The sequence below is a fragment of the Amblyomma mixtum genome, chromosome 1 (genome assembly GCF_055824585.1).
Source record: "Amblyomma mixtum isolate Tamu chromosome 1, ASM5582458v1, whole genome shotgun sequence".
NCBI lineage: Eukaryota > Metazoa > Arthropoda > Arachnida > Ixodida > Ixodidae > Amblyomma > Amblyomma mixtum.
The window spans coordinates 23330664-23343991 of NC_143012.1; the positions used below are offsets into that span (position 1 = coordinate 23330664).

A 13328-nucleotide genomic window follows, 5' to 3' on the forward strand; every position below is an offset into this window, starting at 1 on the left:
ATGTGATAACCTGCATTTGTTTTCTCAGCCGTCCGCCCCCTACCGATCTCTTCAAGTCACACCAATCAATTTTCTTTCAATAACTCACTGCGTTGTCCTTAATGCACCGAAGCATGGCCTTGTGGTAGAGCATCCGCCTCGCATTCGGGAGGTGTTGGGTTCGATCCCCAGTGCCGCCGGGTACCCATCGGCTTCTTTAATGGGTACAAGATTTCTCCTGGCCTGGTGCTCGGCTCTTCTAGGGTGAAATGCTTGGGAAAAGGGTCTTAGACCAAACAGTTGCCTTGACGGATGAGTGATAAGTTCCCCGCCAAGCAACCATAAGCCCGCCTCGTGCGGAATAAGCCCAATTTGTGGCCTTTTTTTTTTTCTGTAAGGCGCAGCTTTTCAATTTCTCAAGTTGGCGCAGTGCCACTGAGCTCACGTTAGAGCGAACTCGTCTAAACTTCATCTAGCTCTCCAAACTCCGTTGAACCTGTAAAGTCTGAACTGAATCACGAACCACCTTTGCAGGCTGATGTGTTCGAAACTGGTTTTGCCCCCGAAAGGACACAGCGGGGTTTGCGGAGCCTCTTCCAAGCGCACACCCCTGAAGAAGCCGGGCGCCGGGCCGGGGGTGGCTTGTACCCTTTTTTACCAGTGGGTGTCCGGCGGTGGGTTTCGAACCAACCACCTCCCGCAGCCGAGGCGGACGACCAAGCCTCTAGGCCACGACTGCGGTAAATTAAGCTGAGCCGTCTTTGTTAGCCACCTCGTTTCTGCATCATAGGTGAGCTCCGGTAGACGTAGCTGTTGTATTCTTTTCTCTTGAGGGGCTTTGGTAAACTGCCATTCCTGATCTGAGAGAACCTGCCATATGCGCTGCAACTCATTCTTATTCTTCTAGTTATTTCTGTCATGATCCGGATCAGCGGTCACTACTCGCCTAAGTAGACGTGTTCTCTTACTCCTTTCAGCAACTCCATGGTAATGCGCACTGATACAAGTCGTGCAGCGCTGGGGCCTGCTGCAGGTGGCAATCATTTGCTTGTAGCCCCTGCACTAGGAGCACTGAAGGGTCCGGACAAGAGAGGGCGCACCCCGAAGCGCATTCCTGTAATGAACACATGGTCAACGGTGATGGCATGGCCACGGCGCCTTAGGCTGCTAGTGTCGACTGGAGCCTCGATCGCAGCCGCAACGTCGCTGTTGCACACTTTGCGGTCGGCCCCGTAGATACCACCCATGCTGCCGTCAGGAAGGGAGGTCTCGAAGGTGCGGACCGGAGTGGAGAGGAGGGTGGTGGAGGCCAGAAGCTGCTCCTGGGATACCTTGGTAGAGACGTCTCCTGTATTCATGTTGCGTTTGCAGTTCATCCGCACCTATAGGACTCCGGGCTGGCTGTAGAGGAAGGGGCTGTAGTCCTCTTTGACCACATCCTTGAGGGAGAGGGTCTGTCGTAAAGGAAAGATAAGAACCGTGGTCAGCCTTGGAAATCTACGGGAGGCTGGACGCCAGGCCTTGCGCTGGACTTTGATCCAGCCACCTGGATCGCGGTCGACGCCCGAAGGCTCAGCATTTCCCAGCGAGTTGGCGTGGGTACTCACCCTCCAGGCAGAGTGGTCTCCTGCTCACTGGTCACTTCTGGCCAGATATCATATCGGGCTCAATGCAGCAGTGCCGATTGATCAGATGTGAGAAGGCGGGAATTAGCAAATCTGCAACGAAAAATTAATGGTGACGACTCGCAGGCGTATCACATTTGCGCAAACTCACCGTGCCAGCCAACTCAGCGCGACTGAAGCCTCAAGCCGAGAAGCTGTTCACCATGGGGCTGAAAAAAAGCATAAAGAAAGCGAACTACCTACCTTGGCTGCAGCGGAATCACGATGTGCCGCAGACCGTAGGCAACGTCCATTCTTCTGAGTTGCTTGTCGTCGCTGGCGAGAACTTCCGAGCGCCGTGTGCTTCCACAAACCACATGTCGCTTAAGAGCACATCCGCACCCTTGCGTTTGATGGCATGACATAGTAGTGGCTTGGTCGCAACGACGTTCGGAACGGATTTCTTTCCGTGACGCAAACGACAGCGGCTCGCTTATGTTACCCCCTTGAGGCAGCAAGCAAAGCCGGCCCTGTATGCACTTTCCTCGCTGGCTCAATACCTACAGCTGACCTGCCTACAGTGAGCTAAGCCTAGAGCTGTACGCACCACGAATCCAAGCTCACCGCGCTTCCGTCACGGAGAAGAAATCCGATGGCGACGGTCCATGAAACCTCTATTTTACATTCTGCTGTTACTTTCTGACTATTATGTAATGGTGCTTGAAACAGCACAAATGAAGCTTAAATTTGCGAAGTCCAGGGGAGGTTTCACAGACCTATATCGCTCTCGCCGCGAGGCCTTGCCTCGCACTCACCTTCGATGCCGGTGGCCTGGCTCAGAAGCATTACCGTTGTCGTTTCGCCGTGGGTTTAACTGCATCCAGGCGTCTCCGGCGGACGGCGACGGCATCCCTCTGGCACTTGCATGTCACGTTCAGAAGTTCTGCAGATAGTACAACAAAAATAAGGGCTCCTAAGATCGTGAAAAAAATACAGGCCGGTTTTCCCATCCGCAAAATTCTGCCACTTGAGCGCGTGAGTTAGTAGAGATCTTTAGCAGACGATGTACTGTGTTACCTTCTGTCTATGTCTTTGCTGCAGTCATGGTCCAGGTCTGAATGCGGAGGTCCATAAAGTAACAGGTCCGGGCGGGCCGCAGGCTTAGAGGAGAGCGTATAGGCTAGTCTCCGATAGATAGGCAAGCAGGAGTCTGTGGGCACAGAGGTGGTTTCGGGCCGGGAATAAGAGCTGGTTCTCCGCGTTGGCTGGCAGTGCAAGGGCCCGGTAGCTTGAAAAGAGATGGCGATGGATTGGGTCAGAGTTTGGACAGGCACATAGCAAGCGTCCCGAAGTGCCCGCATCTCCGCAGAACGGTCTTGCAAGGGAGCACGCCAGACCAACGATGAACTTTCTGTGTTGGCGTCCAGGAGCAGTCGATGCAGACGCAGAACGAAGGCGCCGTATCTTGTGCGAGAGTTGGTGGAAGGTTCGGTACGCCGAGATACCGTTGTCAGGGCGAAGTGCCCTTATCTTCTGGTTTTGTAGTGGAGCGCCAAAGTCGTGGGGGGCTAGTAGATTCCTAGTCACTGGCAACCGTTGCTGTTGCCCGCCTTGCCAAGGACATCGGCGTCCTCAATGCCCTGGATGGCGGCATACGCAGGCACACAGTGGAGAGCCACCTGGTCGCCGGCGTCCTCAAAGGCGCTACTCTGGGCGCACGCAGACACTGGTCAACGTCTGGGAGATGTGGAGCTTCCTCAGGAGCTGCAGGGCTGCCCGGCAATCACAGAGGACAACAACGAGGCCAGTAGGGTCGATGATCCCGATCGAATCAGCTCTTACGTGGAGGCCTGCAAGTTCAGCTTTTCGGCAGCTGCACAGAAAAGAGAGCCTATAGGTGCGGGACTGCTTCAATTGAGGGAACGCCAGGGCCGCCGCATGCCAAGTGCCATGTAGAGCCGAGTCTTCAGTGAGCATAAGGTTTGTACCTTTTCAACCATCGAGTAAGGCTACGGTGGTCTGGCGAAGTGCGACGACAGGGGACCAACATTTGGTCACTCTGTTAAGGCCCAGGGTAACCTGCAGGGGAGATCGGGTTGGGAGGGAGGACCGGGCGCCTGTGGGGAGGGAAAACCGTTTCCACTAAGGCTGCAGACAGCTTACCCTTCATAAAGTGGGGTTGGAATGTAGTCGCTCACAGAGGGCGCATCCATTCTAGAATGTGATTGAGCCGGTCTGTGAACATCAGGTCTCTCTGGAGGAGCAGGAAATTCAGTCGTTAGACGACCGCGTCTGCCAGGGTGCGAGCACCAGAGACTGCTATGGGGCTCCCATGAGTCGACGAATCCATCTCCTGCGAGGTAGTTCCAAGCGAGTAAGGAGGTAGTTCCAAGCAAATAAGGTGAGTGCGAGGCTTTGCCTCGCACTCACCTTCGATGCCAGTCGACTGGCTCGAAGGCATTACTGTTGGCGGTCATCGCTTCGCCGTGGGTTTAACAGCATCCAGGTGTCTGCGGAGGATGGCGACGACGGCGGCATCCCTCTGGCACTTGCAAGTCACGTCCAGAAGTTCTGCAGATAGTACAACAAAAATAAGCCCTCTTAAGATCGTGAAAGAAATACAGGCCGGTTTTCCCATCGGCAAAAGTCGGCCGCTTGAGCGCGCGAGTTAGTAGAGATCTTTAGCATACGGTGTACTGTGTTACCTTCTGTCTATGTCGTTGCTGCAGTCATGGTCCAGGTCTGGATGCGGAGGTCCATAAAGTAACAGGTCCAGGCGGGCCGCAGGCTTAGAGGAGGGCGTATAGGCCAGTCTCCGATAGATAGGCAAGCAGGGCACTGTGGGCAGAGAGGTGGTTTCAGGCTGAGAACAAGAGCTGGTTCTCCGTGTCGGCTGGCAGTCCGAGGACCCAGTAGTTTGAAAAGAGATGGCGACGGGTTGGGTCAGAGTGTGGGCACGCACACAGCAAGCGTTCCGAAGTGCCCGCATCACCGCACGTCCCAAACTTCCCAAAGTAACTCAGGCTATGAGGGATGACATAGAGAAGGGTGGCGGAAATTTCGACCACCTGGGGTTCTTTAATGTGCACTGACATCGCACAGTACACGTGCCTCTAGAATTTCGCCCTCATCGAAATTCGGCCCGCAGCCGGGATCGAACCCGCGTCTTTCGGGTCAGCAGCTGAACGCCGTAACCGCTGAGCCACTGAGGCGGGTAGATCCATACAGAGTTTTGTTACAATTGTCATATGAAATTATAAAGTAATATGACATACTGACTAAAAAGTGTCAATAATTTAGAACTCATTATATGCATAGCACTGTGCTTATAGCGTACTCAAAGATGTGCCTGATATACGTGAGGTCTTAAATGTCAAATTTAGATGGTTAAGAAATGTGTTTTGTTTGTGCCACTGGAATGCTGATCTTTGCAATCATCTACTTTCTCAGAGTCTTTATTGCTAACGAGTAAAGGCAGATTAAGGGAACATGTCTTTTCTAGGCATATAACTTTCATCGTTGGAAGCATCTGAAGTCATATCATTATCTAAAACCGAACCACTGCAAGATGAAGATCTCTCCGATATCCCTCCTATTAACCATATCATCCTGCTCAAGATGTGGCCACCTTATCCCTGCAATCTTCTTGATCTCATCCACCCACCTGACTCTCTGCTATGCCTGTCTTGTCCTGGAATCCATTCCTTTGGTATAATGGATCATCAGTTATCCGTTCTCCGCATTACATGCTATGCACATTTAATTGATTTCAGCTAGCATATCCTTAACTCCCATTTGTTCCCTAACCCATTAGGATCTCTTGTGCCCTTTACCGTCACCCCATCATTTTACTTTCCATACTTTACTGCGTTGTCCTGAATTCGAATTCCACCGCCTTTTTCAACTTCAAAGTTTCTGCCTCATCAGTGATTGCAAGCAAGTTGCTATGCCTTCTTCTTTAGGAATACTGGTTACCTGGTTTTCACAGTTTAATTGAGAATATCTGCCAAATGCACTACATCCTACTCGTATTCTCATAGCATTAAAGGCATACTACTAAACGTCCCAATAAATGTGCGACTCCCCAGGCCACTTTATTATTCTAGCCATTTCAACCCATCATTAAAGGCATGTTTCGGAGGCTGTGTCATGTGCCTGTGCATGCTTAGGAAAATTAAACGTCTTCTCTCACTTTCAGTGTCTTTCTTTTCCTACACTAAACAGGAAAAAAAATAAGCTGGATGGTCTTCGTCACAGTTCACACAACATGTTAGAAGGTAGAAGTGCTGTTGATGCCCACAATTGCCAAAACTGCTTCTGTTCACACAAACTGGACCGTAGGGACTGATCTGTACAAGGATGGGGAGGCAACACTTTCCCAAGCAAGAAATTTTACATAGGAAAACCACATGAACCCTATTTTTTGGACAAAAAAGGCCCCAAGAATATACGATCCAGATGGGATTCCCCCCACCTCCCCAAACCACACCCCCCCAAGAGATGACCTGTAAGTCTACCCCTGCTCGTCACATGCCCATATTTGTAACAACTTGTGCCATTAAGGTGCATAGCTATTTTCATGCTAGATGTGATTTTTGTTCTAGGTACCAGCATGGAACTAAATTTAGAAATCACAATTTCATTTTTTTCGCACATACCATATGATTGTCTGCACAGCGATTACAAAATCACATTCAGCACTTTCAACATTTTGTTTTTATGGACATCAACACTTTTTCAGCACAAGAATCTGCTCCACGTTTGCAGACTAGTGGAATGTGGATGTTTCACTGAAGGTATTTAGTTTTCGAAGATTTGGGCTGAGCCTGACAAAAAAAAGATCGCTTTAAATTTGGCACTGCAGCCGTACTTAAGTGACTAAATGAACTGCAAAATAAGTCGCACCAGGAACTGCATTTTTGTAGCTCTGGGATACTGTAGATGTGCCTTGGAGCTCAGATGTGTAAGGCATTTTATTTTGTGTGCTGTATCCTTTCAAAGGATCATAAGGAGGAATTTGATGTTCCGTGCAGTTTTTTTGCCCTACCGATGACATCAGTCACTCACCATATTAAATTTTGTAAATGTCTCCCTACTGTCGTGTGGGGAGAATGAAGGTAAACTCCCTCACACAAGGCAAATTTCTGCACCCTAGAAATTGCAAATAGAAATTAAATGTAAACTGTGTGGTTTAATGTCCTTCAGCAACACATGAGCTATGAAGGACGCCGTAGTTAGAGCACTGTACCGTAATGGAGGACACCGAATTTTAACCACCTGAGGTTCTTTATCGTGCATGTGCAACGCACAGCAAATGGGCATTTCTGATATTTTTCCTCCCCTGAAGTCCTGCCGCCATGGCCGGGAGCCAAACTGTAAGGTGGCTGGCGCACCATGGCAGTTCAAATCAGATAAGTGGAAAAACAAGAGCAGAAAAAAAAAATTTTGAGAAAAGGACTTAAAGAAGAGAAAAACTTACAAATTCACAGACAGGAAAACGTAGTACATAGCCTTTTCACATTAACATCCTAAAAGAATCTGCTTGAGTATTTCGAAAAGCAGAACCCAAAGCTCATATGTGGAACCAAGATGTGCATTTGGCCTAATGCACCATTTCCAACTGTGGTTGTCACTTTATCAGATAAGAAATAATGACCTGATCGCTGCGCAATTAGACAAAAACAATTCATAATCAAGGACGTGCAAAGGATTAGTCAGAGGCTGCCTTCGTTGGAGAAAAAAAAGTTGGAGCTAGATGAGCGCCTGTGGCTTTTATTTCAGGCCGCACTGCCCGAGACCTTATTTTCAAAAACATGCGCAGGTATGCACCTCGCTTTATGTGACGGCAACCAACGAAAGCCAGATAAATGGCCCGGCTTCAGAACACTTTAGGTCTTCCTTACTTGAAGGCATCATGAAATCTTGACAACCTCCGAGAAAAATGATGCCAGAGCCACAAGAAACTTTTCATCATTTTGACGAGCTTGAATTGTCATAGTGCCATCGAGCACAGTGTGCCATTGAAGCCGTGTGTGCCGTTAAGAAACTGCACTCCATGAAATTGCTATGTGTGTCCGAATGTTCCGAGATTCTGTGCGAAAAATTTTTTTTTTTCCCTGTAGTACAGTGGTGAGCTGACCCAGCTGAGATAGTCCACTAGTTCCACTAGCCGTGCGCAGCAAAGGAGGATGATGTTGATGATGACTATGGCCTTGTCCTCTGAATGGGGTGGATGTCGTCAGTGTGGTGCCCAGCCAGAGTACACAAAATGCACGCACACAACACACACAACTAATCACTCCCCACACAGAATGCATGCACGCACATCAACACATACATGCTCACATGGCTAATGGGGTTCAACGTCCCAAAGCTACTCAGGCTATGAGGGACATACACACTCATATGAACAACTGGAACAGAAATGACAGCAGTACATCGTGAGCTCGGTGGCCACTCCAGTGGCTGCTGCCACGTTGCATGCCCAACTATAGTCGGATACAACTTAAGAAGGCAGCGGCTTGACCCCGTCAAAGGACCCCCCTCAAGCCAACGACGTCGGCCGATTCTCATGACCCTGCTGGGGTGACAATACAGGGAGCAGTGCCACAATGGAGAGAAGGGTCTATTCCGGACCATGGAGGGAGAGGACTGTCTCCTTTCATCTGCCACTCCCTGCATTGTCACGCTAGCAGGACAATGAGAATCGGCCGACGCCATTGGCTGGAGGGGGGTTCTTTGACAGGGAAAAGCCGCTGCCTTCTTAAAGGGGCTGCGAAACACTGCTTGGGGGGGATACTGGCTATACTTCAGGTGGGTTCTTTATGTCACACAGATGCCACCTTAAAAAGAATTACAGGAATCCATGCACAGGAACGGGAGTTATTCAGTGAAGAAATTTGAAAATACAAGCAAACAAAACGCTGCCCTCAACTCGATTTTGGCGGGGCTTCCCACTCCTATTTCGATCTCCCAATGACGGCACCTGGCGCAACCAATCAAAACAGCCAGCCAGAGCACGTCGCGGAAGTTTGTACTCCATGGTTGTTCTGCTCTCTGTAACTCGTTCTTGCTGAGGCTGGCAGCGTCGTTTCCATGCCAGAGCGCCCCTGGTGGTGTATTTTTATTTTACTTGCTTTGCAGGGCTTTTATCTAAGACAAACAAGTTGTTTTTGTTGATCTAGTATAAAACGCAGACAGGTGACAAAATGTGTCTTTATTTATTCATACAATTTGCAGTATATTTACTGTTTGTCCGATCATCAAGCTCGCGCCAGGTGATGTCATATCCGCTGCTAAAAACCCGCCACTGTGTGGCGACACCATCAGAGCCATGAAGTTGTTTTTGGGAGGACATTAAAATATTAAAAAACGGAATACACGCGGTATTACCGACGCTAATAGCACCATTATAACTCACTGTATGCAATCAACAGGCAAAACAGTTAACTAAGATTGTGTTTCTGGGCCCCTTTAAGTTGTATCCGACCATAGTGCTTTTAGGTACTCCTCGAATTGTCGGCGCACAGCACCCCACCACTCGGCAAGGCGCTTCTTGGTGGCCTGTACTGTGACTGCGAATTCCTCTGGCTGGGTAGGACATGAAGACCCAATGTGACATCCGTGGTGGACTAGAGTTACCTTGGCATCAGAGCGCTGAGTGTTCTGTGGTTTCGTCTGCTTCCCCTCACTTTCAGGATAGCGTACTCTCCACTGTGTGATGAAATCGATGCTAGTACTGTAGGGTCTGCAGAGCTCCTAGCTCTTGCCTCAAACAGGAGGCTGCTGCAACACTCACTGTAGAGCACTGTAGGCTGGGGTGCCTATTTCTGGAGGCTATACAGGAAGAATGTGGTCTTAGCTTCTACTGCAGCCCACGACATCTCCCTATCTGAAGCTCTGTGCATCTACGAAGCTCTGTTTGCCACTTTGATGAGCAGCTGCCTTCAACCCGCTCTTGAAAGAAGCCACACTTTTTTTCGAGATGGTAGATGCACTTTGTCCGTTCGGAGCAAAGGCACACTGCGACCAGATGGTAAAACACTCCGCACGCCCAACGAGTTCTAGGTACGCACTGGAGTCGACCCTTGTAGGTTAGCTTACTCAACGCTTCTCGAGCCCCAAAGCTGGGCTGACCTAGGTCTCCCTGCACCACCTCGTTCGCTACCCGGCCACGACAGCCAAGCGAAGTTCGGCCAGCCTCGCACTGTTGTCTCTCGAAGCCACTCTCGTGTCCACTAGCAGGCACACTACAGCATTTGCAAGCATCAATACAGGGAGATGCTCAAACTTCCACACGTCGCCAAACATCACGTCGAGATTACCCTTCGAAGCATCAGCGATGTAGGAAAGGCTGAATCTGCAGGGAAGCCTATCGGACCTAGCCTCGTGAAGGCTGTACATGGATTTTCTGTGCGTTCCTCCACTGCTGGGCACCAAAACTGAACTCGGACAGCCACACTCTTCTTGGAATTGGGCCTCAGGTGCAGACGCGTAATCTCATTCTGGCAGATGTTTTGCAAACACTGCAAATCCTAGGAAGATTTCTGAAGTAGTACTAGATCGTCCGCAAAGGCTAAGCCCGCACTCATCGGTTGTCATCCATACCAGCTGTCTCGTAGCACCACTCGTAGCAGCCCTCACTCGATGCTACGAGTGGCGATGATGGGCACCCTTGGCGCAGACCTTTCTTCACTGCGATGGGGCCTTAAGACCGATCTAGGACTCAAATTGCACGACGACCGTGTTTTCCTCACACAGGCGTCGAATGTTGGCCAGCAGTAGCTCCAGAAGCCTCGGGTCCGACAGGGAGTAAAAGCAGGGGCCCGGCATGGGGTACATTGTCCTACCAACTCTCTCCTTTTTACTATATTTTTACTTCTAAAGACTAGGCTTCAAGGCTGTCGCCGGACGCTCCCTCCTCTGTTTTTTTTTTTCCTCCATGTTTTATAGGAAAATATTTAGGCTGTAATGTATTATTTCAAACGTTTAAGTTGATTTTATGCGTTTTTGTTTTTATTTTGGCAGCAGCGAAGTAGCCCCTACCGCACTGGTCATAGAGCTGCTTCTTTTTCTTTTGCACATGGTCTTGTATCTGGTGCAGTACTGCTCCCCTGTTTTTACTAGTAGTTTTTTCCAGCTCCATGGCAATTTTTTCGAACATTTCTTTTTGTTCCTGAATTTCTTCAGAGGCCCAACTTGTCCAAGTATGTGGCATATAAATTAAGAAGTAATTTAGTTTCTCCTCCAGTCCATTTGCAGGTATGAGCTGGAAAAGGTGGTATATAACTAAAGAGAGTGGAAATACAGTGTCCACATAACACGTTCCTTGAATGATTCTGCTCCCTTAGTGTGGCCATGCGAGCGGCCAGACCGTCCTTCCACACCACGAAGTGCGGTGGTGCAAAACTGCTTTCTTCGCTGTTGATTACAGTGTGGATCTTAAATGAACTAGCAAGAGGTTGGTTGCTTTAAGATATATGAGCTAGTCTATGACGGCCAAACATAGTTTATTGCTAGAAGATTGAAGGACACAAACAGTGTGAAATAAAACAGTTCTTTGTTTGTATACTTAAAGTTAAATCAATTATCTCACCAACTGTAAACTTATAAATTAAAGAGTGGAATCAGGTACAAGGCACTAATTCATAAAATATGTACTGGAAGTTAAATCAATTATCTCGCCAACTGCAAACTTATAAAGGAATTGGATACGAGGAATCCGTAAAATCTATCGTGTCGTGCAGTGAGAGCCTCAGTTAGCACACCCTTCAACCAAAGTAGGTTAGAGCACACTTACTAATTTCTGGTAACACCTCCGCATGACCAAGCTCTGCTCCTGCCTCTGCAACAATATTCACACAAAAAAGTTAAGAGGGTATTCTGGACGGTCCATATATATAACGCTACGATGCAATGTGAAGAGGTGTCTATAATAATATGAAGATGCCTTAACGACAGGTATTTCGATTGTGATCGCTCACAGCTTTGGCGCCGCACACCGCACAAGCAGCACCTCAGATAAGGGGCTGAATCTGTCAGTACCACAACGATTTGACGTAAGCAAATCAAAGGATAGAGCCGCAGCGGCTACCCTGCTCCGGCCGTTGCCCCAGAAAGAAACTAACATGCAGGGTCTGTTTGCAATCGTTGCGCGAGGATAGCAATTCGTACACACTTCATGCCGGCTGACAACATATGACTGAGTAAAAAATCTAGCTGGGCTAGTTGATAAACCGACGCACCGTAAACCGTAAAGCACTCTGCAGACATGCCATATATATTCATTTATGAACTTGCCTAGAGCATAACCGTGCTCCTCGTTGCCTACGAGGTTCACCAAAAATGCGGTACACCTCAGGCGCACCATGAACAAAGCGACTGGTAGGTTCCATCGTGAAAGAAGTGCTTGCTCATCGCTGTACTCGCCGCGTCTCGTCGTCTGCTCAAGCGTATTTGGCGCCAGACCTCAACTTCCGGAAACAACACTTCCGTTACGCGTTCTAGTTTATGTCTTTTGCCGCTAGGGTAGAAACGTTACGGAAAGCGTGGCGCTAATATAACCTGTTGATGGTTATGGCTAATGGCTCCTCCTTCATTTTACTTCAGACAATATAGTTTTATCGTTTATTCACGCATTCATCATCATTCATTAATCATTTGTCTACGGTTGTGCCACCGAAAAGAAAGCGGACAAAAGCGGATGGTCATGAAGCTGGTGACATGCGCGAGCCTTGACCTAAAAGGCTCGTTTCTCTGGTGAGTGCAAGGTGGCGCCACAGTACCATTGCTTCGAAGTTTTTCGGTTTTGGTTCTCCGTCGCCGCAGACGATCGTATTTCCGAATAATTCTGACCGAATCGGGCAAGTGCATCACCTAGATGTAGTATAAAACAAAACTTACCATCAAATGCAACCTCTGTGCAAAATTTGCGGTTCTCAAATGCCATGAAAAGCGCACGAAACAGAACCACGCACTGTAGCAGACGACGCCGCAGACGATACGATAAAGCCCGGGCGGAATTCTCATCTTCGAAGGATCGACGCTGGGGCTTGATGGTTCATACTTTAAGGAAAAGCGCAGGACTCAGAATAGACTAAGCGCTGTGTGTGTCTGTCTTTCTGAGTCCTCGTCTTTTGCGCTACGTTTTTACCCTCATCTTCGAGTCGTCCAGCAAAGTAGAAACTGGGGACGTTCGGCTGTAATGCAATAAAGAAGTGCTCATATCCTGTTCAGGATGAGGACCTTTAGACCATTTGATGACGTCCTCAGACGTTCGGTGTGCTACCAGTATAGTATTACAAAAAAAAATATTTTTTTAATATTCTTTTGTTTTGCCTAAGAACACAAATGGTGAAATTTGTATACGCACCATTTCCAAGTGTGCAAGTCCTTAATGGTTGCTTCCACGGTGTGGTCCTGGAAGAGAGTTTTTAGTCAGTTTCACGCACTAAATCGCATGCAGACGTTCTCAACAGCGCGCTTCTGAAATTTAAGAATTTTCACCTGAGACACACACTGCATCTTCCATATAGCGTCTGTACAGAGATATCTGTATCCCGGTCTCATCATACTCACTGATTGGCTGTCGTTCTGCAGCGCTGAGTAGTTCGGGGTGCCAGCGGACTGCGACTCTGTTTTGCGCTTTCTGGCTTCATTCCTGGTCGCTGATTACCTGCAGTAGTTAAGGCGCTTGGTTTCAGCAGTCGTTCCTTGCTGCCGTCTTTGAAGTCTGAAAGTCAAAAA

General features: G+C 48.7%; 1 protein-coding gene and 1 long non-coding RNA gene across 6 annotated transcripts in view; one reads left to right on the plus strand and one right to left on the minus strand.

Annotated features, from left to right (window-relative positions):
- LOC149365724 (uncharacterized) overlaps positions 1–5780 on the plus strand; it is a 161090-nt gene extending 155310 nt beyond the window's left edge. For 4 of the 5 annotated variants that reach the window (XM_089545488.1, XM_089545472.1, XM_089545498.1 and 1 more), the window contains exon 4: positions 3244–3971. In XM_089545488.1, the coding sequence (XP_089401614.1) occupies positions 3244–3539 (296 nt within the window). In that variant the 3' untranslated portion in view covers positions 3540–3971. Of the gene's footprint in view, positions 1–3243; positions 3972–5085 lie in introns of those variants that run through there. The other variant, XM_089545463.1, reaches the window with a different exon arrangement.
- Positions 5781–11388: 5608 nt separating this feature from the next.
- On the minus strand, positions 11389–13241 carry LOC149365728 (uncharacterized). The gene is made up of 3 exons (XR_016282861.1): positions 13161–13241; positions 12955–13001; positions 11389–11427 (listed from the first exon to the last, which is right to left on the minus strand). It is a non-coding gene; the product is annotated as an uncharacterized LOC149365728 (long non-coding RNA).
- Between the last annotated feature and the right edge of the window lie 87 nt (positions 13242–13328).